Source organism: Pollachius pollachius (genome assembly GCF_949987615.1).
Source record: "Pollachius pollachius genome assembly, chromosome: 3".
Classification (NCBI taxonomy): domain Eukaryota; kingdom Metazoa; phylum Chordata; class Actinopteri; order Gadiformes; family Gadidae; genus Pollachius; species Pollachius pollachius.
The window spans coordinates 14,610,630-14,638,399 of NC_136936.1; the positions used below are offsets into that span (position 1 = coordinate 14,610,630).

General features: G+C 44.0%; 1 protein-coding gene and 1 pseudogene across 2 annotated transcripts; one reads left to right on the forward strand and one right to left on the reverse strand.

Moving 5' to 3' along the window:
* Positions 1-400: 400 nt before the first annotated feature.
* LOC307073749 (P2Y purinoceptor 2-like) lies at positions 401-2,307 on the forward strand (annotated as a pseudogene). The gene is made up of 3 exons: positions 401-722; positions 1,012-1,156; positions 1,950-2,307. The product of its transcript is annotated as a P2Y purinoceptor 2-like (transcript).
* Positions 2,308-5,252: 2,945 nt separating this feature from the next.
* On the reverse strand, positions 5,253-27,358 carry relt (RELT TNF receptor). Its single transcript, XM_079732983.1, has 11 exons — positions 27,230-27,358; positions 17,379-17,453; positions 17,106-17,198; positions 16,635-16,819; positions 16,306-16,358; positions 15,906-16,166; positions 10,580-10,660; positions 9,327-9,405; positions 7,556-7,951; positions 7,266-7,391; positions 5,253-6,792 (listed from the first exon to the last, which is right to left on the reverse strand). Exons 2-11 carry the CDS (start codon positions 17,418-17,420, stop codon positions 6,789-6,791), a joined length of 1,320 nt encoding a protein of 439 aa, XP_079589109.1. The 5' UTR covers positions 17,421-17,453; positions 27,230-27,358; the 3' UTR covers positions 5,253-6,788.
* Between the last annotated feature and the right edge of the window lie 412 nt (positions 27,359-27,770).

Sequence of the window (27,770 nt, forward strand, 5' to 3'; positions counted from 1 at the left end):
AAAATAAAAAGGTCAGGTATATAGTATAATATAAGTATAAAACGTTAAATACAATATATATACATATCCTATATTATACTACTTTCTCTATTTTCGCGAATGGTTGGACATCTGACTCTATACTGCCGCCTCGATTTCCGTTGGTATTGCTCCGTTTCTCCAGTAGCACTCCGGATTCGTAAGCTCAGAGGCGACAGACCCACTGATGGACGAAACACCTCCGGGACCGGACGAAAGGATTCTTCCGTATTTACCGTAGGGTGTGAATGGGCTTATAGGCTTCTAAAATGGACAATATGAGATACATACAAACATAGCATAATAAAAATTTCAAAAACACACAAGATAATGATTTTTCTCACTACAGGGGGTCCCAGCATTCAGGATGAATTCTAGCAACATGTCCGATGCGTCGCACAACAACAGCATCGTCTCATGTTTTTCTGGAAAGAACTATGGAAAGGTCTTACTATACCTGATGCCCATCAGCTACTCTCTGGTCTTCTTCTTCGGCCTCTTGCTGAACACCATGGTGCTATTCTTCATCACGCTACGCACAAAGATCTGGACCCCATCCACTGTCTACATGCTCAACGTCAGCGTCTGCGACACCCTGTACGTCTTAATGCTGCCCGTGGCGATCTACCACCAGCTCAACGGCTGGCCCTTTGGTGAACCACTCTGGAAAATCGGTGCCTTTCTCTTCGAAGCCAACCCCTATGGTAGGAGTACGCATAGTAAACAGTATTAAGTATTAAGTATTAAGGCTTTCTTAGTAATTTTGCTGTACCATGAGGACTGCATAACTACATGTCAAAGAACTGATAGAGCAGCTTACATTCATACCAAGTATGCGCTAAATTCAACAGAGAAGGGCTGTGTTGAAATAATGCAATTCAGAGATGTGCTCAGAAAACTAGAGGGGTTGACTACGTAACATTGTGGCCCCAAAACACAAAACATGACACATTACCATGACCATTAGCACAGAATGTAATCATGTCCCATCAGGTGGTAAAACAGGTAAGATGAATGCTACTGCAGTGGTAACACACCGCCTGTGCCTCCAGGCTAAACGTGCCAAGCTGGTGTCCGTGGGCGTGTGGGCCTGTGTGCTCTCCTGTCAGGCTCCCGTTCTCTACTTCAGTAGGACCAGGTGAGGAATACATCAAAATACACCCACACACACACGCACACACACGCACACACACACACACACGTTGTTTAGCAGACAAGACACTTCAGACACTTTTAACCAAAGCGACCTCCATCGTCCTTACTATAGGTGATTAAAGGGATACGCAGAGATATCTGCATAAATTGGTGAATGCCTGTCTTATCCAGGTTTAGACGAGTTGTTTAATTCTGCTTCCATTTACTCACTATTCGTAACACATTTGAAGTGCATTCCCCTCACATGAAGAGGAGCTGGGCTACTGTAAGTCTGCAAGTCAATAGAATTGGCCAACCGAAAGAAAATGCTAACCAGTAAACTCTCCCTCTGAACACACAATTTGGAATCAAACAACTGGTCTGAATCTTGGCAAGAAAGGCAAATGCCAATTTACAGATATCTCGACAGTAAGGGTTAAAGGTCCCATGACATTCCAATAGGTGTGAGTGTTATTAGTCATCACAAGCCGTTTTGAAAATCGATCTCTTATGACATCACAAGTGGGCGTGTCAACTTAGATTAGAAAAAATTGCTATAGTCCACTGGGTAGGCTGGTAGTCCACTCACACCTGGTGGCATGTCATGGGACATTTAAACATTACTCTCAAGGATGCTATAAGAAGGATTACATTGGGATTGAACCGAGGACCTTTTGGTCTGGGAGTAGACTGCCCTATTGTCACTGCACTATTCTACCTCACCCCACTGTCAGTAGTTATGGGGGCACAAGAACGCTACACTTGCATTCAACCACAATGCATCTGTTGTTTTCCAGGACGTACAACCATCATTATTTTTGTTATGTCATCACGAACCTGGAGCTCTCAGACTTCCTGGTGTACAGTTCTGTGATCTCTGTGGTGATGTTCGCCCTGCCCTTCATGGTGGTGATGGTGTGCTACGGCCTGATGGTGCGCAAGTTGCTGGAGCCCAGCTGGAGATCAGGGGAGGGCCAGCAGGGGCTCCGGGCGGCCCACCGCACCAAGCAGTAGTCGGTGAAGATGATCATCATCGTGCTGGTGACGTTCATGTTCTGCTTCCTGCCCTACCACCTGATCGAATACTTGAGTCTCGTTCTATCTAATTCAGGAGAGGTCAGTGCGGCACACATCCTTAAAGGGGACATATTATGAAAACAACACTTTTCCTGGGATTTGGGGTGTTGTTTTGTGTCTCTGGTGCTCCCACACGCGTACAAACTTGTACATGATTTTTTGGGTGAGATATGCATTTCTGAAAGTATCCCGCCCACAGTTACCATACGAGGGAGTCAGTTTCGGTGCCCCTTCCTACGTAGGAAGGGGGCACATTTGAATATTACCTCCCACTTCTCCACCCCCTCCAATCAGAGCATAGCTAAGATTTTGTGGACCAGCGGCAGAGCGCTCAGCAGCTCCGGCGGGTGTAAGGTGTCAAGCCCACCCAAAAGAGGTCTAGCTTCGCCACTGCCTTGAGGTATGTTCCCAAGCTTTCCCTGGTTGAGTGCAATCTTACCTGTCTAGGTGGTTAGATGAGAGGTAGGCCTACTCACCACATGTCCACAGCATGGACCTATAAAGAAAGGTCCACAGCACTTTATGCCGCATCGGCAACTCGTCTCGGTGGGGTGAAGGTGACCAGCCTGCGCATTGATTCCAGGCGTTCAGTTTTCCCGTGTATTTACAACCAAAACTTCTCTCATAGAAGTGTTTTGACAGAATCCTTGCGTCGTCTGTGTTAAGGTACGGCCACACCAAACGCGTTACTCGCGTTGGATAACGCGTGTAACGCGCCTAACCTGCCGCCGTCGCTGCGCTGTATTTAGGAGTCCGAGGTAGGAAACCCAAACGCCGCCGTGTTTTGGTGGATGATAGAGTTTAGATCGGGTTAGATTAAATAATCTCGGATATAAATAACAACAATCGGGTTAAATAACTTCACATGGTGTGTCTGGTGTGCAGTGGCGGTTCTACGTCCAGTTACTCCCTGGGCAAGACTTCCTCCGAGCAGGACAGACCATCTGTCTCACCTTCTCAACGAGCAGGTGCGCCTGCAGCCAGAGGGGGCGCCAATATGCCAATTCCCCACACAATGTTATGGTACCCACGTAATTTGGCACCCCCCACAAATATGGCGCCCCGGGCGACTGCCCGGTTCGCCCGTGCCTAAAACCGCCACTGCTGGTGTGTTTCCAGCATTCGTAGCGTTGATCAGCAGAGAAATAGTCCGCCAAAGACGTTTAGATTGCTTAGCAACCAAAGATGCTGCCCATGCAAGTGAATGGAGCGTTCCCTCTTCGTCATAACTATCAAACCAAACATCCTTCACATTCACCGAGCGAACATTATGAAAGTAAAATGCACATTTCTCGCTAAAAATGTTTACATAAACACTTTTAATGGCGTAACTATGTTACTATTTCCACCCAGAATAAAGAGTAAGATGTCCGCCTTGTGCTTCTGTGCAAGCGTCACGTGTTACTCACGTTAAAAGTTAAATTTTTTGAACTCGGCGCGTTGGTGCGTTGGAGCGTTTACGTGCGTCATTACGTGCGTCTGCTGCGTCTAACGCCCCTAACGCGCCGCTTTAACGCTAGTAAAGTAAAAAAACAATAAACCAATGGTTCCCTTTGCAAGGAACGCGAGTAACGCGTTTGGTGTGGCCGTACCTTTACGCCTCGTGCCCACTGCATCCATCCGTTGACTGATCCCCATTGACTTTGAATTGCATACGCGATCTGATTGGATGATGGATCCGTCGCTGCCGAAAAAGTTGAAATTTTTTCAACTTTTTGACGGCGCCGAAGGCTTCAACGGAGCGCACAAATCCACAATGCATTGCGCTTCCGTCCCCATTCAAAGTCAATGGGGATCAGTCAACGGACGGATGCAGTGGGCACGAGGCGTTAATCCCATAAAGTCAAAAGCTGTGTTCGAAATCGTTCCCTATTACGTATATCATGCACTATATAGGGTGCTCACCATTTTGTAGTGGTGTTCGAATTCTCAGTGGTTAATTTCATTCACTATATAGTGGACAATAAAATACCCAAAATTTGAGTGAACATAAGATTCCCTACATGTTACTCCCGTATACCGCAATGCAATGCGGTCGTGTTTGCTAAAAGCAATTTACTGACGCAAATGACGTTTAGAAATTTTTAGCGTGTGTCCGAATTCTCATTTGTTCGTTCCCTATATAGTTCATTATATCATAAACACTATATAGGGAATATTGAGTGAGTAGTAGGGAACGATTTCGAACACAGCTAGAGTCTCACCTGCCGAGAGCCACCGAAGAACTCAGCTGTTGCCATTTACACTTAATGAGTACCTCAACACCGCCCCCTATTTCTGATATCAGTACTGACACTAACCATAAGCACTCTAAAGTTAACCCTATTCCTAATATCATAACAAAGCGATAACACTAGTGAGCTTGCTTTGCAACCACACAAATAACCCAAAATCTGGCGGAATGATAAGAGGATTAAGACACATGTTAACAATAGTGTGCTTTGCAACCACACCGCTCCATGTCAACAATGCACGCAGACCAAAATGCCTCTTGACGCAATTGGATAGGCCTCAACCAATCATGGCAACAAAACGAAAAAAAAAAAATCATGTCAACAAAAGCTTTACATTTTCATTGTATCTATTTTGCTGAAAATATAACATCCAGTTTGTTTGATACAGTCTTGATCGTACGATCAACAGACCTTTCAACATCAGCAGCCATATGCTTCACGTTAGATAAACGGTTGTGATTGGTCAGTCTATCACGTACCGGGCCGAAACCTTTTCTATGGGAGGTGAGCCAGACCTTTTCCACAGAGTAAATTTAACTAACTTGGGAGATCTGTCTAATAGGCTGATAGATGGCAATAGTGCTGTACGAAGACAGTATTGCCAGCTTGTGTCTGCGCTTATGAAAAACAAAACAAGTTCTGCAATGACAAAATAAACGGACACAAGGGCAATGAAAATAAACCTCTTGTTTATTTAAGTATTTACTATGTTTCCAATCCTTTTTACAGCATGACAGCTTGTAACAATAAGGATTACTATAATTCTGAAAAATGATCATAATCATGATAATCACTGGTTTAAAAAAAAACATTGAAATGTGTTCGCTTATTTGCCAATACGCCCCAGCAAAAATACTAAAATAAATATTTTAATACTTCATACTGTCCTGTAAAAATGCAATAGGCCAGCATCCCATAAGAGAATGTCCCACAACTGAATCTATTATGCCTGAAATCTAGTGTTTTGTTTCTAGACAGTAAAAAAAAGGAGCAGGAGCATGATTGGATTTAATATATGCTTTGACGTTTTAAGCCATTGAATCATAAAAGTTCCAAAAAATGTTTTTCATGAATCTATCCAATTAAGTGCCACAACTCTAATGGAATAAGAGGGCTAAAGTCTCAAACCTGCTCCATACCGTCCATATTTACATGTGTTCACATATTTACATATTCCTACTATTCAGCCAACATGATGGTTTTCATACAATATCTCAAATAAAAATGTCCAGGCTCCAGAAGTTTTAACCTGTGTAAAGACTTAAGGAAAGCAACTTCAGTTCAGCGATGTTAGCTAGAAACACTGCTAAACAAAATGTGAATGAGTAAAATCAATAAATAATCACTAACACTGCTTACATGTGTATCAATTAACCAAAATGTCTCTTCGGCTGTCTTCATGGATAGGTTTGAGTGAGCTCAATGTTTAACAAGCTCTTTGTTTTAAAAATCTTCCATGGAAAGTTAATTTAAGAGTAAGGATCTATTTGGAAAATAGCTCCCTAAGATCCTTCAAAAATGGCTAAAATGTATTTACTGATCATTACTGATTGTGTTGTTTATGTACAAAAAAACCTTTTAAATTTGGCTTGCATTTCATTATTTGTACTCTTGTACTATTTACAACCTCTAGACTCCCACAGGGAATAGTATCTACATTACATATTACAAAAACTAACTAAACTTGTATGAGCATACGCATAGATGTGTGTGTGTGTGTGTTAGTGTGTATGTGTGTGTGTTTGTGTGTGGGTATGTGTGTGCGTGTGTGAGAGAGTGACCTGAAGTGGGCATGAGCGAGGGCTATTGTGTATGTGGTTTACATTTTTCACTTGGAAGCGCCGATACATTAAGACATTCCCCACGTAAACCTCTACATGCCTTCCAATCATCCCCGTCCTTTCCTCCTGTAGGGGTTAAAGATGACTAACTAATCACAATGTTGCACTGACGGCCATCTCAAGATGGCCGCTTATTCAACCCACCTTCCCATCAAAATGGGTTTATAAAATGATTATAATAAATTATAATAATTTATAAAGCAACAGAACGGCAGGTGCCCAGCAAGCCTTTCGGTGGTTCCATGATTGTGTAAGAAAATAACCAAACTCTGTGACAAAAGAGTCAAATAGATATGTGTGATGGTATGATATCATTTCCCAAGTCGAACCAGGGTCAGTCAAATGAACGCTGAGGAGGATTTAGGTTTCTCCTTTCAGTGACTTGGTGTAGTGGTGACCTTAATGGACTCGAGTCCCTTCAAGTTGTCCATTGATCGTGAGGTTATCCTCAGTGAGGTAGCGTTTGGGTACAGCATCCCTCTGTTCACCTGCGGGCACACAATGAGAACAAAGACCGAATCAAAATGGGAAACCTCCAGGGTTGGAAATGCAATATTTTTGGAAGGACAACGCTTGTTGCGTTGTCCTGCTTACTACAGTGAGGGATTTGTATAATTTAATTAATTAATTAAAGGCGCCACCAGAGGGCGCCCCCGACAGATTTGCCGCCCTAGGCAATCGCTTAGGTCTTTTTATTTTCTTCCTCCATGGGCCCCTGACGGTGTTTGGGCCCCGGTGCAGTGCAACGGTTGCACCGTCGATATTTACGCCACTGGCCAAGTGGATGTTACGGTTACATAATTCAATGAGTTGCAGAATGCAAGGGAGTAAACAGGATCTTTTGGGCTGACGTGGGAGCCTTCAGGTTGCTGAACAACATGCGGGCAGGCACTTAGGCAGGAAAGAAAAATACAATGTAAAGAGACGTTGGAAGAGAAAAGGGTAGTAATATGGGATGTACCTCCTTGAGACTCCTGAGAGTGAAGAGAAGGGATTCCCGCCAAAAAGAGAGTTCCGTTGCTCCTGAGTGGATGTCTTGGTTTCCACGGTGACAGGTCTGTTCTCTGTAATCTGGGCCACTTGAAATCTGTTCAGTAAAAGTCAGGAAGAAAGTAAAGAATTGATGGACTACGTTAGGTAGTTTTCATGCGTGTGGAGTTGTGTTTAACACAAGCTGTTTGCATTTATGAGGGTCTAAGGGTGTGCCTCTTTCTTTTCAGTGTTGTTGGGCTGTGCCTCCCTGTGCCTCACCTTCCCACAGAGAGCACCGTGGGCTCTCCCTCTTTCTTCTTCTCCTTGCCTCCCTCAAAGCCCTCCCCCACCTTCTGCGGTGTGGCCTTCGGCGCGGCGGCCTGGGGCCTCGCCTCGTCGGCGCACACGCCCCCCAGCAGGGGGCTCTTCTGGGTGTCGGCGCCCGCGTCCAAGTAGGGCAGGATCAGGCTCTGCGGGGGCTTCAGGGGGTGGTCTTTGAGAGCCTCCAGCGGGGGGATCAGGATGGCGGGCCACTTCCTCTGGGCGCAGCGGGAGCAGCGGTAGCCGTGCCTGGGGAACAGGCCGGACAGGCCCGAGATGGTGTGCAGGTGGGACTGGTGGGGGCACAGCCGGGGCAGGGAGCGGAACTGAGCCAAAGGGGAGAGCTTGGGGAACCTGCAGGGCCGTGCAGGGAGAGGGAGAGAGGAGAGGGAAGAAAGCGGTGACACTGATTGACGTTTAATGAAGTATCAAGTGTTTTTTCTTGTGGACGACGACGTTGTGTGTCTCGCCTCAAATGCAGCTTGGCAACATGCAGTTTGTGTTACGCACGAGACTCCCGGCTCAAAGCTTCCATGGCTGCCCATTGTCTTTTTGTCTCCGTTAAAACAACCGAGCCAGAGAGATGAATGCAACTGTGGGTCCCAGCTCTTATGCTAGCTGGTGAATAACCACCAATGACCCATGATAACCTCCGTTAGCCACCAACGTTTGTGTGTGCGTGTGCGCACGCGCGCGCGTGTGTGTGTGTTTGTGTGTGTGTGCGTGCGTGCGTGTCTGTGTGTGTGAGAGAGAGTATGAGTGAGTGAGTAAGAATGAGAGAGAATGTTTGTTTAGAATGTTGTAGAACTCCAAAAGCCCATTGGCTCCAATACGCTATTGAGTTGCTGATGGCCATGACCAATTTTGTTTTTGTTTTTTATTTCCAGCAAATGTTTGTTCTTTATTTGCAAACAAATGACTGCCAACATGACATGGGGTAACATTCCCTTCGTCTACCTTCTTACTTATTTCATTATTTATGAATAAATGATAATTAAATTAATATTACAAATGATGACCCACAGCGTCTATCCATGATAATGTAGCATGGATGCTACTGCTGCTGAGCCATATTCGTGGTCAAAAGAGACAGAATATGGATTAATGGTTCACTGTCACTGTAGCCACAGAGAGGGTTCGCCGTCCTAGAGAACACATGGAACTGTTGCGCAGACAAGCGACAGTCTGTTGGCTTTGTGAGCATCACTGAGCCACTGAGCTGTGACTGACTGCTGCGTGTCAGGAGACAGCAGCGCTGGCCAAACAGAACTGACTCACTGGGTTCACTATTCAGCACTTTTCACAAGCTTTACTGAGGCTGCGGAAGAGACTGCAGTCATTGCCTTCTCTTTGCATTGTTTGGGAGCAAATATAAGACTTTTGGAATATAGGAATATGCTATTTTGTATTTTGGCAAACGTACCACCCACTCAATGTTTATTAGTAGTGAAAGAACAGGCAGTGGGTGGTAAGTTAGGATTTCAATGATTAGAATTTAGCATTGCTTATCTCTCTTATTCAGTCGATAGAGCTTCTTGATAACTTTTCAATGTCACCATGACTTTGCGAATCAGAGACAGGGGATTCCCTTCAATATTTCCCTTATATTTTCAGTCTAAAAAAGTCACTGCTTTAGTTCGACCTCAGGAAGCATGACTCGGCAGTATGATTGTCGTCTAGCGGGGTGCGTAGTGTGTGTGTGTGTGTGTGTGTGTGTGTGTGCTCCTACTTGATTGATGAGCTCTTGTTCATGGCCATCTGACTGGTTTCATATTCCAGCAATAGTTCCTCAAGTGCAGCAGCATTTTCTAAAAAACACACACACAGCGAAATTAAACTAAATACGATGAATAAATTAAAATACTGTATTGTATCAGGTTAAGCATGAAAATTACACAACTAGAGTTTACAGCTGTATCGGCCTCCTCTGCTACCTCTGCTTGCATTGCCCATTCTCATTGAGGTAAGCCAGAAGGAGATTTCCTGGGTGCATAATTATTACTATTAATTATGCGTGAAATGGTTACATAATATTTAGCCGATGTGAGAATCATTAGAAATTGTGCATTGTGATTGTTCAAATAGCTAAAATGTTCTTTTGCAGTATAAGTGGTAGTGGTGATGGCTAGCATTAACCTTAACATTAGCATTCTCCTTACCTCTAAGCGTCACTTTAACTGTGACAGAGATCTAAGGTTGGGGCCCCTCAGTAGTAGGGGTGCACGGTATTGAAGAAATATGGTATTGCTATATTGATCATAAATATTGTGATATCTTTATACATTTTGAAATTCTTAAACATTCGTAAAACACAATACATAATAGATTAATCACATATCAAAAGAAAAAGTGGTCTTACAAGGGTTTATTCCCACTGTCATACTGGTACATCATGAATACATAAGAGGAAGAGAAGCCCGTATGTTGTTCTTGCTGTTTCAAATGGTATTAATAGTCCAAAGCCTTCGAAATCGTGCAGTCATGCATTGCTGTTGACATGCTGTAGAAAACAGGTTTGTCGTTGGCTGGAAGGGGTGGATTTAGTTCCCCATGCATATGACTAATTTTTTAATAATGGTCGCCCGCCGGGATGCCCGACATAAACACTGAAAGTAATACCGTGGGAACTTAAGACTTGGGAACGGTGTGTGTACGGCTTATACCTCCTGAAGGGCTCCATGTAGCTATGTGATTACATGGTTGTACGGACGTGGCAAGAAGTCTGCCCAGATTGCTGCCCACACACCTATGCAATCCAATCAGAGCACACTTTTATCGCGCCGTTTTCGATTTGTAGTTGCGCAATGTGAAATTTGCATTATCGGTATTGAGTCTATATATATCGTGCACCGCTACTCAGTATTGAGCGTGAGACGTCGCTTGGCTCAAGCTATTGCCAAGGTTTGTTTGTTTTCCTCCTCCATTCTGTGAGGGTACCGTCTTCCACCTAACGTCAGTAGTGTCTCAATAGCAGCAGCCTACCTTTCTTCTCAGTGATGAGGCGTACCAGCACACTGATGGTGTCCTCGTTGGGGTCGTCCGGTATGTATGGACAGCCATTGGCTACAGAGAGAAAGAGATGGGGAGAGAAAGAGGAAGGGGGGGGGGGGGGGGGGAGGATTAAGACAGAGAGTGTAAAGAGATTAAGAGAAAAAGGAGAATGGGAGGGGACACAAACAGAAGTAGAAATTAAGTTTCAAAAGGTTTTAATATGTGAAGCTCTGAGACTTAGCAATGAAATGTGTACCATATAATGCTATACAATACTTGTGCTTACTCTTCACATGTGCAAGACAAAGGGAGGACATGGAGGGTACACATCAATCACACTATAAAGGGCCCTCTCACTGCAGCAGGAATAATCCGGAGTGTGCATGACTAAAAACCAGAAATGTGTCCCTCTGGTAACCCTCCATGCATCCCATAATAGCCCCAGCGAGGCAGACAGGGCAGAGGGTGCATGTGTGTGTGAGGGGGGCAGTTGCAGGGAGGGGCTCATCATGCTCCAGTCAGCACTGTTGTGTGTGTGTGTGTGTGTGTGTGTGTGTGTGTGTGTGTGTGTGGATTAACAGGGGTTCTTGTGTAAACCTAGTGGTATGTCAATGTGACTATGTGTCCATAGTTACTTCTGTTCCAGACAGGAGAATGTGTCTTTGGATGCACACGTGTATGTGTGTGTGTGTGTGTGTGTGAGTGTGTGTGTGTGTGTGTGTGTGTGTGTGTGTGTGTGTGTGTGTGTGTGTGTGTGTGTGTGTGTGTGTGTGTGTGTGTGTGTGTGTGTGTGTGTGTGTGTGTGTGTGTGTGTGTGTGTGTGTGCGTGTGTGTGAGCATGTACGTCAGCATGCAACATATATCTATGTCTTTCCACATGAGAAAAAGTAAGGGGGTTGTTGGGCCCTTAACAAAGTCTCTGTCTCCACGACAGCCGTTGCTATGCGCAGACAGCAATGTTAAGTTGTCCTGTGACATTCTGACATTCCCATTCATTTATACTTTAGCCAAATGTGTGTGTAATAAAGACAGCCCCTATTCCAATGCAAATAGACCCTGAGTCTTGGGTTCAGGTCTGCTCAACCAGGCCATTCCAGTTTGGATACCACAAAGAAACCCACACAGGTTTAAAATGCACAGAATCTGTATAGCTGGACATTCGACCGAAAACATTGAGCATTTAAAGTTCTGTCGCCTACGTGAATTCTAGATGTCTCCCTATTGTATACCACCTAATGATTCTCTGACGTAGAACTTCCTGCCAGACATGAGTTGTGTTCTGTCGCATTTCCTTTCCCCTGCGTAGGAAATGTAATGGGCCAATCCCGCGGGGGCGATCTGCAGGCCTGCTGCTGTAGTGTGAGGTTATGCTGCAGCCCCGCCATACTCCAACCTCAGGTTCCCCTTCAGTGGAGACCATGAGGGTGAGAAAGTGCAGTGGTGGGAAGCTCTGTCTGTAACGTTGCAGTCACACTGTGACTGTGATAGGAGGTTTTCTACTCCCCGGCGAAGGCACTGGGCCCCATCCATAAAGTCTGCAGTTTACATGAAGGTGTCCTTGGGCCAGACGCCTCCCAAGCTACCTGCTCCTTAATGACCTATGCCTTATGGTGCTTACGATGGGTGCAAAAGCCGTTCAGCTAAGTGACTGAACGGTTAAGTGTTGAATGACTTCCGACACCGTACCAACAGCGCATTGCAACAGGGACCGTTATGTAATATAACAACAAAGAGAGAGCAAGAGAGGGACAGAGAGAGAGAGGGACAGAAGGAGGGAGGAGATAGGGAGAGGAGAGGAGTGAAAAGAGTAACAGTTGTAAACTATATTATTTTATTTTGTACCCAATACCAATTTGGATATCCCACACTATCATCCTTGATATTTGCTAACTCTGCTACTCTATCGCTGAACCACTGCATCAGCTTCTTCTTGCCATAGAGGGGTTGAGGAGACGAGGAGAGGAGTAGGAGGGGTAGTAACCACTGTGTGGGTGAAGGGGGCCCTGACTCCAGAGTAGACCGGGCCGACTGTGGCTTACAGTAGCAGCAGTAGCCGCAGTCTCTGCATTCAATGTTTTGGTAACCTGAATCTATACATAGCTTAGTGAACGGAGCATGTTGTCAAATATACCGAAGGGGAGGTCGGAGGAGCGGAGAGCAGTGCAGGAAAGACAAAGCAAGAAAGAGGAAAAAGTGAGAGAAGAGCAGGAGAACAACGAGAAGGGGGAAGAGGTGAATGAGCGGGAGCATGGGGGGGCGAGGGCCTGCCAACGGGTCGACAGGGCCTGACTGAATAATTGATCAGGGAAAGGAGAGATGGACAGTTAGTGTCGTGTTCGGACGAGAGGAGGTGAAGAACCAATGAGAGATGGATGAATGGAGAGAGGAAGGATCCTGAGAGAGAGAGAGAGAGAGAGAGAGAGAGAGAGAGACACACACACACAGAGAGCAAGAGTGGTGAGGGAGGTTCCCTGATACAGGTCCTTCTTGAGTTTCACAACAGGAGGTAAGCAATGCAACATTTAAACCGACTGCTGCAGATCAGTGACAGGAAGACCCCAGTTTGACTCTTTATCCTCTGCAATTATTTTTTTAAATTGAGAACATGTCGTTTTTATCCACAGTAACCCCCTTAAATATTTTCTCCATTGCGTGGAGTGGTTTGTGTCATATGTATTGCTTCATTCAGAAAATGTTCTTTAAGCATTCATTTAACATTGCCCTGAGACTTTCAACCATGCAAGCTGCCTGACACATACTTATCTTATACTGGCTTTGGATAGGCTGAGTCTGTTAGCTGACCTCTTATTACTCAAATACTGATACTCCATCTCACGCTTGATTATGTTTCAGAGTGTACACGGAGAGATGGGCATATTCACAGATGGTAAACTGTTAATGTGTAAAAATATTAAATGTATGGGAAACACTATTGATAGCAGATTGCGTTGTAACGGCATTGATCATTAATTACAACAACAAAAAAAAAAATTAACAAAATATACTTTGGCTGTACTTTAGCTGCCCTAAGTAAAGTCTATGGGTGAGAAAAACTGCTTTGGCTTAGTGATTGGAATTAACCACTTTTCAAAGTAGCCCAACGTAGTTATCTAGATCAATACTGAAATATCATATCAATAAATTAGGTAAAAATAAGGCTTTCAAAAAATATTTTTAAAGTAATCAAGCAAAAATATCCCAACCCTCCTTCCAGGCCTTCCTCCAAAGCCACACCCCCAAAACAGGTGACTGCTTTGCTAGCTTTTGCAATAAGTCTGCCTAGCCTTGTGGAATGCTCTGTATATATGCGGATTGAGTGCAAGCACAACGTGGCGCAGATAGCAGGACTGGTAAGAAGACAGACAGGTAAGCCATCCAATCATTTCATGCAAGCCGATGAAATTATTGGACTGGCCTATTACAGACCTGCAATAGCCACGGCTACACAATCTTTTTCGATTTTGTGTCATAGCACTTGTTCTATTGATTGCTGTTGGGATTTTAAAGAGAATTTCAACAAAAATTGCCAAAACATATGTATAGTGGACATGACAGGTCAAAAGTCTGCATGGGTCACGCAAGTTTTCGTAATATAGCCAGGTGATAATGAAAAAGGGAGCCCATGCACGACATCGACCACTTCAGTGCTGAACCTAGATGCCATGTCTGTAGATAGATACTAAAGCACATTCATTTATCTCTCTTGAGATGGTGCTAAAATCACAGGAAATGGTTGCACAATATTGATCCACTGGTGTCAGCGTGTATCAAGTCTAGCAAACCTTGAGAGGCAAATAGGATTTCATTTTCATCATGTTTCATTCAGATCTGTAATTCGTTCAGCTAATTTAATAGCAATGAACAAATATCACTAGCCTCTGTGTTGCCTCATGAAACTATTATGCATCAAACCTGCCTGACTACCTGTAATGTTCAGCGTCATGTGTAAGGAGGAAGGTAGTTCAACATCACTGTTTACCCTCTGGTAATGTTGCTCAACCCAACCAACTACCTGAGCGATACCGGGCATGTATAAGATAGGATCTTACGTCCGGTGTTAAATAAAGCTTAAATACTATACAGACAATACTGACGTATGACGAACCCTGGATTTTGAACTGATAAGCAGCTACCGTATCCAAATCAATGGATCATGTCCCATTTCATCATGTGTACGGTGATAGGACATTCATCCACACATAGGTCATTGTGGCGTCACCTCCTATATAGAAACAGGTCAGTGCACAAAGAAGAATGTGAGCCTGCACGCCTCTCATTGTGTGGAGGCCTACAGGTGCAACTGTAAAGAAGTAGAAACGGTTTATGCTTTCTTTTAAGCCTTACAAGTGAAACCAGGCAAGTACGTGTTAGGATGCATCATCTGTGGTTGGATCTCAACTGCAAAGAGACGGAGGATCGGTTGGTCTATTTGTCGTCCTATGCCACAGGGACATGTTCTATGCGGTTACTGAGGAGGCCAAAAAACCAACGAAGGGCTCTCATGTTGCACAAAAGGCTGGGTGAAACCAGGAGGGGACATTTGTAATAGTACACTTGTTCTATTGGCGGAGCGGTGCTTCTGATCTACATATGTGGGTCTGTTGGCCTGCCTGCCCGATGTGGCCATCATTCCCTCATTCTGCTCCATAAGTGATATGAGTTATTTATGGATGAATTCAGAGTTAGTCTGTTGTCACTCTCTCTGTCCTACTAGTTCACGCTCTACTTTGTTTGCTTCTTTCTTTTTGACTATCTTTCACTCTTTCTTTCTCTCTTTCAGCGAATTATGGTCAAGCAAAAACTATACAGTAACTGGGTTTTAGGGTAGCATACAAAGCACACAATGACCTCCACAGGGGTCAAAGTTCATTTCGGTGGAGAGAAAAGCATTCCTGGTACCATGTGATCGCATCACAGAGAGAACTAGACGGCATTCACACATGCACAGAACATGCCTGTTGCACGGTTGCTGTGTGGTTTTTACTGTTGCACAACTATGCAGGTTGATGTGTGGTTTGTGTATGTAGGTTTTACAGGTACTCTCATTTCCCCTTATCCAGCATATCTCTCTCTCTCTCTCCCCTCCCTCTCTCTCCCCTCCCTCTCTCTCCCCCTCCCTCTCTCTCTCCCCCTCCCCTTCTCTCTCCCCCTCCCTCTCTCTCCCCCTCCCCCTCTCCCTCTCTCCCCTTTCACCTTCTTCCTGTGGCGTGGCCGTCTCCTCGTCCCCGCCCTCCTTCTCTCTCCCCCTCCCTCTTGTCTCCTCCCTCTCTCCCTCCCTCCTCTCTCCCCCTCCCTCTCCCTCTCTCCCCTCTCTCACCTTCTTTCTCTGGCGTGGCCGTCTCCTCGTCTCCGCCCTCCTTCTCGGCGGTGCAGCGGTAGCCCTTCTTCTTCAGGATGTTGCAGATGAGGATGCCCAGCAGGCCCATCACGCAGAAGACAGGCACCAGGGCGAACACGGCGTACTCGGCCGTCTTCTCCTCCGCGCCGCGCACCGCTGTGCCGTTGGCCAGCCGGCCGCCCGTGCTCGCCGGCCCACTGCCCGCCGTGCGGACCGCCCTCACGTGCCCCGCCGGCCCGGCTGTGTGTGGGGGGGGGGGGAATGGAGGGATGGAGGAGAGGGGGTGAGGGTGGATGGAGGGCTGGAGGGGAAGACGTGGGGGCGATGTGGAAGCTGTGGTAGTTGTAGCCGCAGGGCATCGCGCGACTTGATTACGTACCTTCCACGCACGGCTTTGAGGGGCCGTCGTTTTCTACGGAAGACGGGTTGAATCTGTGGAAGATCATACATGCAGACATGTAAAGATATATATATATATACAAATATATAAAACATACATACGCAAATAAAACTCATTGTCTAATTAAACCTTAAAGATGCATTACATTCAATTACCTTTATTTAGCAGACAGTCAAAAGCGACTCATAGTAAAAGATATACACACAAAATACATTTAATACACAAATGCAGTGTTAGAGGAACACGTGTAAGACGGGAACAACACGGTACTGGCACGTTATTAAGTAGTGTGTAGTAGTCAGGCTTACCCAGGCAGACAGCCTCCACAGACAGTGTCAGACACCGCGCTGCCAGGGGTGGCCACCTGTCGCTTGAGGTCCGTGCAGGATGCACGTAGGCGACAGAGTTCAGAGTCGAGCGCATCTGCAAACGTGCCCTGTGGGCAAGCCTGGCATTGCACGTCTGTTGCTGGTGCTTGGACCTGTCCACACGCCTAGAGATGGCAAGACAAGTCCAGAATGGGGGAAACAGAGCTTCTTAAAGATTCAAATATATCATGCTTTGTCATGCTTTAATGCAGGTACAGAGTGTAAATATATCCAATAACTTTTTCAATATCACCGTTTCAACAAAACAATTGTTTAAGAGTAGACCCTAGCTAAGGTACAGTAAGAGTACAGTATGTGATCCTGATCTTGTGACCAGTAATAACCATTTTCAGTGAGAGCACCCAGGAGTGCACCAATCACATTTGCCTCCTCTCCAGATGGCTGCGTTACCTTGGATGGTTGCTGGCCAGCGGGGCACTGCAGACACATACACGCCTCCCCCCACCGACACTGCACTGCTGCAGTCCCACCACAGTCCAAAACCTGGAAGACAACACAGGCAGGCATAGAGTTATGCATCCAGAGAGTTACACACGCAGACACGCACACACGCCCATACCACCGCAGAATCATGAGTAACAGGTTAAGGAGTGGGTAGCTTGCGGGAAGCATCACACCTCAAACCCATGCAAATATGCCCGGATAATATCGACACACACTCACTGTGAGCAGGACGAGAGCTGAGCAGCAAAGGCGGTTCATCATCTTCTTCCAGGTATTCTTCTATGAACATATGATCTGGAGTAGGACACAATGAGAGGCTGGCGGTTAGACTGGAACACCTCACATCGTGGTCAATAAAACAGGTTTGGTCCGATTGCAGAACATAGCTTCACATGCACGTAGCTTTCAACACCACGTAAAAGGTGGTTACCGGAGTTACACAGTGTGAATGTATAATCATACATCATTGATTATCAAGTCTCCCTTCTCCAAACAAACAAAAAACACCTAGTATTAGAAAACTCCTGATCTCAAGACCACAGAAACACCCACACCCACAGAGGAACAAACACCTGCGTCATAATCCAGATCACACAGGCTTGAGTTGAGTGACATAGGTCCAGCATCAGGGGCTGTAAATAGCGTGTACGGTGATTCAGGTTCTTTTAACAGACAATAAGAGGTGAACCGGGGATTTTCTGCTTCTATTTCTGTATCGCAACGCATGCTGACTTACGAAAATTGCTTATGAAAAACTGTCAAAGAATAGCAATATTTCAGTTCGTAATGACATTTGAAAGACATTAATATTGACCAAACTGAGAGAGTGCAAGCCTAAAATAAAGCAATGGGTTGTATACATTAAGCTCCAAAGGGTTAGCTACACTTTAACGCTGCAATGTTACTGCAAAGTCGCTCCAAGCCACAGGGTGTCTTAGCAAAGAAAATGCAGTAGGTGGGTACAATTATTGTGTTAGGTCTAACACTGATACACAACACCAGATGCTTGTACACACTTAATGTAAACCTTCATAGATATAATGAAAGACAACAACCACATTCCCTTCAACTTGCAGTAACTACTACTTCACCCAAATGGTACTTTAAAAAAAGAGAACACGGAAGAGAGAATGGTTGAGCAAGAGATAGTACATTGTAAAGTACAAATAGTACAGTGGTGAAGTTTTAAGAAAGACAGGAAGATATAGAGGAAGGAAACGACTTATGAAAGAATTCAGGGAAACGGAAGAGAACAATCGGTAAATGCGAAAGACGCAGAGAGGAGGGAATGGGATGCAAACTCACCCCAGACTTGTAACTGTAACCGGTTGCCTTGGCAACCCAGCAAGGATGCTATGTGTGCTCCTACCAATGCTGAGTCAGGACCTCATACACCCTCACTGTCTCTTATCACAGCTGTATGATCACTGTACGCACACTCTATTCCACCGTACCGAGCTACACCACTCACTCTTCGTCTTCAAAAGTAGCCCTTCAAACTCAAAGCGATGTCTAAAAATATCAAATCAAACCAAACAGATATAGATGGATGTAGGTATTCAGATTACTGAGAATTACTGTGACATTAACAACAAGTCTCACACACACAGCCACACGGACACACAGTATGTACTCAAATAGTCTGGAAGACTGGTAAAGTGGAGTGTACCTGCCTGTGTCTTATACTGTCACTCTTACCACAGGCACACCCATTATGGCCATAGGACATGCCCCCCTATGTTTCTGCTGCCCACAGTGGCTAAGTGAGTGCGTGCACGGGTGAAAGTGTGTGCAAGGATTTGCGTGCGTACATGTGTGTGTGTGCATGCAAGTGTCACTGGATATGTGTGTATGCCTGTGAGTGTTTGTCAGTGTGGTTGTGTATGAGGTCAGTAATACAACTCTTCCACTTTGACCATCTTTAAAGGGCTTGTGGTCATTCATTTCGTCAGAACACATATAAAACATCCACCACTGGACAACGTATCTCTCTGGTGCGTGAACTTCTGCACAACATATCCACATCTCTCTGCGGTGGAAAATACTACATCCCAGAACCAAGTATGCCATCTAACAAACAAGGAAATAAAAACTTTAATGAGTTTGTGATTCTGGGGCTTGCTGGGCTCTTGTGGCAATGACAAGGTTCATTGGATATAATTTCAGGGAGCATAGGGAATGATAAAGTGCCTGCAAAGCCACCAGTTTGGAAGTACTACACAGCCTTAAGGAACCAGCGGAGTCTAAACCAAAACAGAGAGACAGAGAGACAGAGAGAGAGAGAGAAGGACCCACACACATTACTGCCTGATAGCACGTTAAATATAGAACCATCCCTTAAAATGCCACAGACCAAACCAAGAGGTTAATTATAAGTCACTCGCACACACATGTACACACAAAATAAAAAAATGCAATGATGTAGCGACTTGAGTAAACTGGTGACCTACAAAAGTTTAAGGTTAACTTAAAGGTTAAATAGTACTGGTTATCAAATTAGATTGAAGTTATTCCTCTGATCTTGTTATAAGATAAGAAATCTTAATTTGAATCTAAAGAGTCCTTCATTTCCTACTGGGTGTGGAGTTTTTCTGTTTGCTTGGCAAATATCAGTCAAAGAATGTGTCCTGGACACTATGAAAGGAAGTTTCTGGTATTTTAATATTGCAGGCATGCACGGTTTTGTACATGGGAGCTAATATAACAAACAGGGCCATGGGGAAATTTTTTGTCACATAATGCCAAAGGGCGAAATGAATTTCAAACCCCAAGAGCAGTGACCTAGTGACCAGATAATAAGCGCTTCCTAAGATCAATAAGTAGTCTCAAAATACTTTAACGATGATCCATTCTCGGCCAATCACTACATACTCGGACAATCAGTTGGATTATGTCCCATTTGTCTGAGGTTTTCCCGTAAAGCCCTGACATCCAGAGACAACAGCAACATGTTGGGACTTGAAATCCAACGTGTTGAAACCCGTGGGTCCCACTGCCACCTTTAATGCATGTCTTGCATAGAACCAGTTTTAACAGGCGTTTGTAGCTGCACTTGGTTTGGCAATGCTTTCTGTGTGAACCCTTATACAGTTATGCAACCTCTCCATTCTCCTCCAAGTCTGGCTGTACCCCTTTCTGCAGCCCTATATCGCTCTTTTTTAACTCTTTATTCATTGAACCCCATCAACCCTCACTGTTCACTAGGAGCTCGTAAATGGAGGTAGAACGGTCACTTTTTTCCCATGTCCGGAACACTGACTCCTTGGTACTTATGGTTGTGATGTGTGGGTTGTTTCATTTGAATTCCTCCCACCAACACCGGCAAGGCTTTCCATTAATGTCCATCAGGAATTCACAAAGTGCTATAACTTTAATGCTCTCAGTACTTGGTTTCAAAGGGAATTATAAAATACCGTTTGAAGTTTAAGTTAGTGGAAGTTAGTGCTGAACTTGGTATTTGGAGTTTGAAGCAATCGCTTTATTAGAAACTGGCAATTCTGTGCCAGAAATGTATATTTGGGGCTGGAGAGTGGGTGTTTGCAAAACAAATAAAATGCTTAAAAAATAAGGTTATTAAGACTATAGAGGGGAGAAAGGGTATATATCAAGGCATGAACTGCCCAGAATATCACAATAAAGATGGTTACACGCAGTCTAAATGCCCACATAGTCTGAACAATTTTCAGCCCTGCACACTGTTAAATAAATTGTGTGTGAATGCACAGTATAAACCGCACTAGACTAATGCAAAACCAGGCTGGAACGGATGGAAAGAAACGAGAGAGAAGGGGGCAAATATGATGACTTTTGCTTACAAGCGCAAAACAGTAATTACTCTACCGTGTGACAGGTTCAAACAACAAGTCACGACAACAGCAAAACGACGAGTCACATTTCTTCTGCTATAAATAGCTACAATAAAGCAGTCTTTTAAGAGGCAAGAGGAGAACAACATGGACATTATTTCATTATGTGGTTGGTTTTTGGGGTTTAAACGCTAAAATCACAGCCAATGGGTTTGAGCTGTTTTGGGCTTCTTGATGTCATTTCGGGCCACGGGTAACACTGAGTGGGAAGTAACGAACCACAACAGAGGAAACAACAATGAGCCAAATACCGGAGCATTTCAGGACAGAGCTTGAGAAACTTTTAAGTCATACGTTTGCCAGCTAGGATGCCACCCTGGAAGCTCCCATCTGAGTATATTACAACATGGTATTATAATAAACTGTATGCTCTAACAGGTGTAATACAATGTGGTATAACAATAAACTAACTGTATGAAATCTAGTCAATATGTCAAACTGGTTTCAGAATCTGAAACTTAGTCTCACAGCATGAAACGGATCGATTCCAGACTAGAGTCTCTCTAGAGAAGGATATCTGGGTAAAATAGAGTTAAGAGAAGGAATATTACATTTGCATCCAAAAATAAGCCAAAACACAACCAAGATTGGTGCAGCATTGATGGAACTGGAAGTAGGTAATGATTTGTGGGCCATTAGGGCTCACCCTTAGACGGAGGGCAGTTGAAGAAATGGCAGCTGTTCATGCATACATTATAACCCACTTTTAACTCTCTACAATTCAAGAGAACTCCTTCTTATGTACAATGCTCTGCAATCATTGAAGGCTAAAAATGATCCAGATATTGTATAAACTCTCAACTGAAATACATTTTGGTCAAACCAACTTCTTGGCACATTGTCCAGATTTCTGTCAGTTGGAAACCATATCATACCAAAGCTACTCAAGCCTTCTACAACCACACACATCCCTGGATTAAAAGGCATGCAGGTTTAAACTTTTTCTTATTATTTTTTTACCATTTACCAAAATGGTTCCGCCCGACTTAAATGCCCTCGAGTTGGTCACTGGAAACTTGATTCCAGCAGCGCTGCAAAACGGCTGACCGGGCACTTCAATAGGACGCTTAAGGAGTGTAAACGCAGGTCAAACAAAGACTAAAGGCCCAGGTTGATAACCCTGTAATAACATAGGTAGATAGAGCAGACAAAAACACTGCCATTCCAACGCCAATAGAGACGTGTTTCCCCATCACGTGCGTGCTTCCATTTATTTCAAATTCAGAACTACTTAGCGTGGTAAGCCGGAGACGATACACCTAGTCGTAGTGCACGTTTCATTACGATCCAAAGGCGGTGAAACACCATTCAAAAGAACTGAGCCTGCAAAAACAGTTTGAGGTAATTACACTCTATGAACCATCAGACACTCGGGAGGACCAGCAGATAATGTGCACGTACATCGCAGCGACGCGATAGGGACAACCATACCCTCTGTTTGGCTTACATGGAGGTGGCCATTAACGTCAAGCAAATGGCTGATTTACGACAAGAGGTTCTCACTTATTATACAGTATAGACAATGTTCTCATTATGGTGGTCGCGGTGGCTGGTGAGGGGGAGGGGGCAAGACTGATATGTAGACTAGCTGCTGGTGGAGCCGTCTCTCTCTCTCTCTTTGTCTCAGCGCATGGTATTACTTCCTACTCCGGCCTGTCCTTGGGTTGCCATGATGTCACCACACAGGCTATGTTTTTCCACAGTGGAACAGTATACCAGCAAGCTGGCCTTGCAGCTCCTCGCCTGTCTCCTCTCCACACGGCGTTCATAGAGGTTAAGGAGAGGACTGCATCGAGCCAAGAGTCATCCAGCGTGGAGGGGCTATCCAGCTGTGGTGGCAGCCCTGTTATGTGCACCACCGTGGCAACGCAAGTGATGAAACAAAAGCAGAGTTCACCCTGTTCACATGGGCCACCCTTGAGGATTGTCTCTTTGGTTGCAATGTGGGCGCCTACAAGGGGTTCGGGACCGGCGCTGTCAGTGTCCAAACATCTATTGAAATACTTTGGATGTCCTAAGCACTGCCTCACCACACCACCCCAAAGAAAAACACTTGCTTTGAAGAGGCTTGAGTGCAGCTCCCCAGATAGAACACTCATCTTGATGTTTTTTCACATTGAGGGTTCAGCCTGGAGGACTCATAGAGTAAATCCTGAGATACAATTAAGAAACTAGCTTTTGAAATTAAGATTTGTGATTTAATGAATCAATTAAATGCCATGATTCATGTTATTTTCATGATCAAAGGACTTCCAGGTCTTTCATGTGCATCATTTAATTCATTTGTCAAGTAACAAATACATTTAACGACATAGGGAGGTTTCCTTTTCCTGGTGGTGGAATTTGTTGGCTATTAAATGAGGAGTCATTTAAAATCAGCCAGCTGTTAACTTCTAACCTCAACACCTTCATCAGTTTTATGAGACAGAAGCTCTTCAGAGGATTGGACTACTTTAAAAAGTTTGTTTCAACGAATTTTCCTTTGGGTAATAAGCACCATAGGCAATATCTGTAATGAAACTTATGAGCAAACACCACATGACACATAATAATATCATCTTGCGCCAACAGCTACATGTCATCTTTTAGAGATATTCATTTAAACATGCAGGCTCCAACAGGTACAACAGTCATAACCCCCTTCACATCAACATCGGGACAACAAAACAATTTGTAATTTCTATTTGTCAAACAAAGACCAAGGATTTAGATAATTACTGTTTTACTCACTAGGGCTATTTGGGGGCGAAAGCACGTGAACACAACTAAAAAAGAACCAAACCTATTTTAAAGAAAGTAAGTTTAAACGTTAGACAAAGTAAGAAGTTAGAAAGTAAAAATAACATAAATGTGTGTGACACACTTAATAAAGTGTGGTACTCCTTCGCCCTTTTCTTCCTAAAAATACACTAAAGATAGGCTACCTGGAGGGGGTGAACCATTATAGAAAAGTGTTTACTGTAAAATACTATTCTAAGTTTATTGGAGGACTGGGTCACTGAGTCCACTTTCCGATTGGATCTCCATCTTGGAAAGATGGATGGGAATGTTGGAATGTTAAACAAATGTTAACCAAAACCTCATGCACTTTAGTCTAAATGTGTAACGCCTGCTTGCCTACCTAAACAAATGTGTATTTGTACAAGAATGTATAAATGTAGAATGTAAGTACTACATGCTAAATAAGGTAAGATGGTTCTGGGTGTTTGCTCAGGGAAAGCAAATAGTATAGACACACTTTGTTTTTCAAAGTGTCCTATAAGAACCAAAGTCCTTTAACAAAGACATAGGAATGGAAGCATCGCCTGATCTTTCACCCTGTCTCAGCCACAAAACGGCTTGGGACATAGAGCATGCAGCTCTCTGTCACTTCCTCTATTGAAAAGGTATGCTGAGCCAATTGAAAAAAAGTCTTTACACTTGTTACGGTCCAACGTAGTTCCACTAATCTATATCCAGTGAGAATTGTGACCCACCATTAAACCTTCTACAATAACACGCACACACCCATTCTAAAAACCATTATATACCCTATACTTTCAATCCTATTCCTTACATTGACCATAAGACATATATTTGAATATATAGGTGTCTGTCAACTCAAAAATGTATTTTAATACAGCTCCTGTGGTAAAGTGCAAAAATGAAAAGGGTCAGTTTAATCATGGGGTATGGACACACGCGTGCCTGCATGACTAGAAAAGTGCTCAACCTCGTATTTTGTTTTAAGCTCCTCTTTAATTACACAATCCTTTACCAATCCTGATCTAAATGCCAGTTCTAGCTTCTCGGGATGGGATTCAGGGTTAGTGAAGTGGGAATTTCCATGGCACAGCAATTCCTGCCTGGCATTTATGGATTTATGGAAGCAGGGCGCAGTGGCACCCGGGGCTCACGATCATCTGGCTACATTCCTGTTCACCGGATGGACAGACAGCCAGACTGACTGACCCCTGGACCGGTAGATAACCATAGCCAAGCATCTTGATCCCCTCTGGTACCTTCTGTTGCACGCATGCACACACACATACACAAACATGGAATTAACATACACGTGCACGCACATGGACAAAGACACACATGTATACAAGCACACACACACACACACACACACACACACACACACACACACACACACACACACACACACACACACACACACACAAACACACAGACAGACATAGACAGACACGTGCATGGACACAAACACACACACAGAGACTGCCAGACACACATGGACACTGGAGAGACAAACATGGACACACATAAAAAATGTGTAGAGATTTATCTCCTCCTTAATCGTCAACAGATTTTATATGTTTGAGGCTGCTCTCAAAAGTTTAATGTTCACCTACGTGAATCACTGGCTATGATTGTCAGCTGATTTTGAACAGATCAACACATAACTCTGAATAAACTTTTACAATACATTCAAATACTCTTTATAACTGCATTGGGGAGGTAGGCCTACGAGTTTTTGTCTCAAAGTTCTGAGTTTATTCTTTACAGAAAATAATTCACAAGAATTCAGGGTGGGGTGTGTGAAAATGGTTTGGTTGTTTGTGAAAGTAACACCTATCATTACAACGCCACCAAATTAAAGTTAGGGCCAGGGAAATAGGGAGAGCCAGAGAGAGATACAGAGAGGTGAAGGGAGGCTAAGTATGTGATTTAGAGAAGGTACATGCTGTCCGTTTGGGTTGGTGTACTGTTCTCAGGGTTGGGAACACATAACCAGCTTTTAACATGGGGAGAACAAACTCAACATCTCTTCCTTTTACATCTCTAATATCCTTCTTAAATAATATTTAAGAAGTAACCACTTAACACCCAAGGGCGTAGGAACCGGGGGGGACGGAGGGGACGTGTCCCCTCCAATATTGGAGACAGGCGCATTTGTCCCACCAGAAAATTATACCGGGGGGAGAAATTTTTTTTATTTTATTTTGAAAGCGCAACACAGCGTCTTGTCACCGCTTCTTATTCTAAAAAACTGGATGATTGAGTGTGCAATTAAATAATTGATTTGATATTTATCAGTTCATTACTGATTTCAAAATGCGTTTTCCTTTACATTTACAAATGTATCTTTTTAGTAGAATAAAATATATTTGTGAATTTTTTCAGTGTTGTTAATTTATGACATATTTCTGTTCAAACCATTAACGGATCTGTCAGGTTTCCAATATGTGTCCCCCCCAATGTTAAACTCATTTCTACGCCCCTGTTAACACCATAGCCATAAAACTCAGCCTACACATTTTCTCAGATTTGGAGAAAGAGGAAAGGAGAGGAAGACACTCAAAGTGCCTTTAGCATCGGGTTCAAAAAGGGGTTTTGTTTTGTTTTACAATTTCAAATAATGAAGAAATGGCTTCAGTTGAAAGTCTATACATGCTTAAGGAAAAAAACTATGGTTCAAAAGTATCCAAAGAAACATACTGACACACTTAAATGTGATGATTATTATATTTCATTAAATAGGTTACATTATTTTAAATAGGCTCAACACTATAGGATAGCTGAGTAGACGATAGGTAGGCGTAGATATGAGTGGACCAAAGAAGACGGGGGTAGCAAGAGATCAAATACTAGCCTGCCAGTGAGGTCATCACGTTCCCATGACAGTGCTTCAAGCGTGGCTTAACTACCCTGTGTTCAGGACCTCTGCACATCCGTCTGCCTCTTTGACTCCGTCGTTTAACGTAGAGACGGATGACAAAGAGCGATTCCAGATTTGTACATTTATATCTGGTAGTGATCAAACCAGGGTTTCCTCTTCTATAGGCCTACTAACACAGTTTGACGAGGAAAAAAAGGCGATGTGCGTTTGCCAGTGAAAGCAACACACGCACAAGCCTAGTTAGTAACTACACATAGGCCTATGCCTATATAAAAATAGTTGGTCTATATCGAGTACGAATACTGGTAAGAATAAAACAATTATACACATTATAACGAGAGCAAACCATGGCTATCCGCGCCTAACGACTATAACAGTGTTTTAACTGGTATAACGCTAGTGGTAAGCAACGTTGGGGGTTGTATGAGGATAATCTACTTTTATTCATCAGGGATAACACTTTGTATCAGAAAACCCACATAAATCACCCATGATGCCATTAAAACAATGAAGCCGTGACGAGCTGTTCACGTTTCGCCTAGACAACGCAAACGAATAGAGGAAAAAGTTGCCAAACTTACCAGACGAGGGTGTTTAATATGATTGAGATTATTGATAATATAGCATAGGCATCATCTGTTCCGTTAGGTCGAGAGCTGTAATTAAAAAAAAGTTTCTAAATTCAAAAACCACAGTGCCGGTAAGGGAGGTCCTTCTCCCTCAGACTCCTCTGTGTGGAAGCAGCCTCTCGATGAGATCACGATACGTCACTGCCGCAAACTGTAACCCGTGTTCCTCGTGCACCAATGTGTGCCTCGTCCGGTGACACACAGTTATCTTTCTTCGCGAGAGCCTGTTTGCATGCGTGGCTAGTACTGCGCCTTCTTTCTCTTTAGGGATTTGGCTCTCTCGATTTGCTTTTCGTGTCTGTTTGATCAACTATATTCCCTCGTCCCCATGTTGACGAGTGGAAATAAATGCTGGAATACTCTCGAACAAGCCAGGCTGCCGATGGCACTAGGACTGGTACCAGCGTGGTGCCACCGGCACCGACAACCGGCACGAGACAGGTACTTGTCTCTCGAGAACTGTTTCACGAGACAGGTACCAAGGCACGAGACG

Bases quoted from the DNA above. Each gene is read 5' to 3' on its own strand.
- relt (XM_079732983.1), bottom strand. From the start codon at position 17,420: ATGATGAACCGCCTTTGCTGCTCAGCTCTCGTCCTGCTCACA. The intron at 16,820-17,105 runs GTAACGCAGCCA...TGCCATCTCTAG, and splicing joins CTGGCCAGCAACCATCCAAG to GCGTGTGGACAGGTCCAAGC. The intron at 16,359-16,634 runs GTAAGCCTGACT...GATCTTCCACAG, and splicing joins TGTGGAGGCTGTCTGCCTGG to ATTCAACCCGTCTTCCGTAG.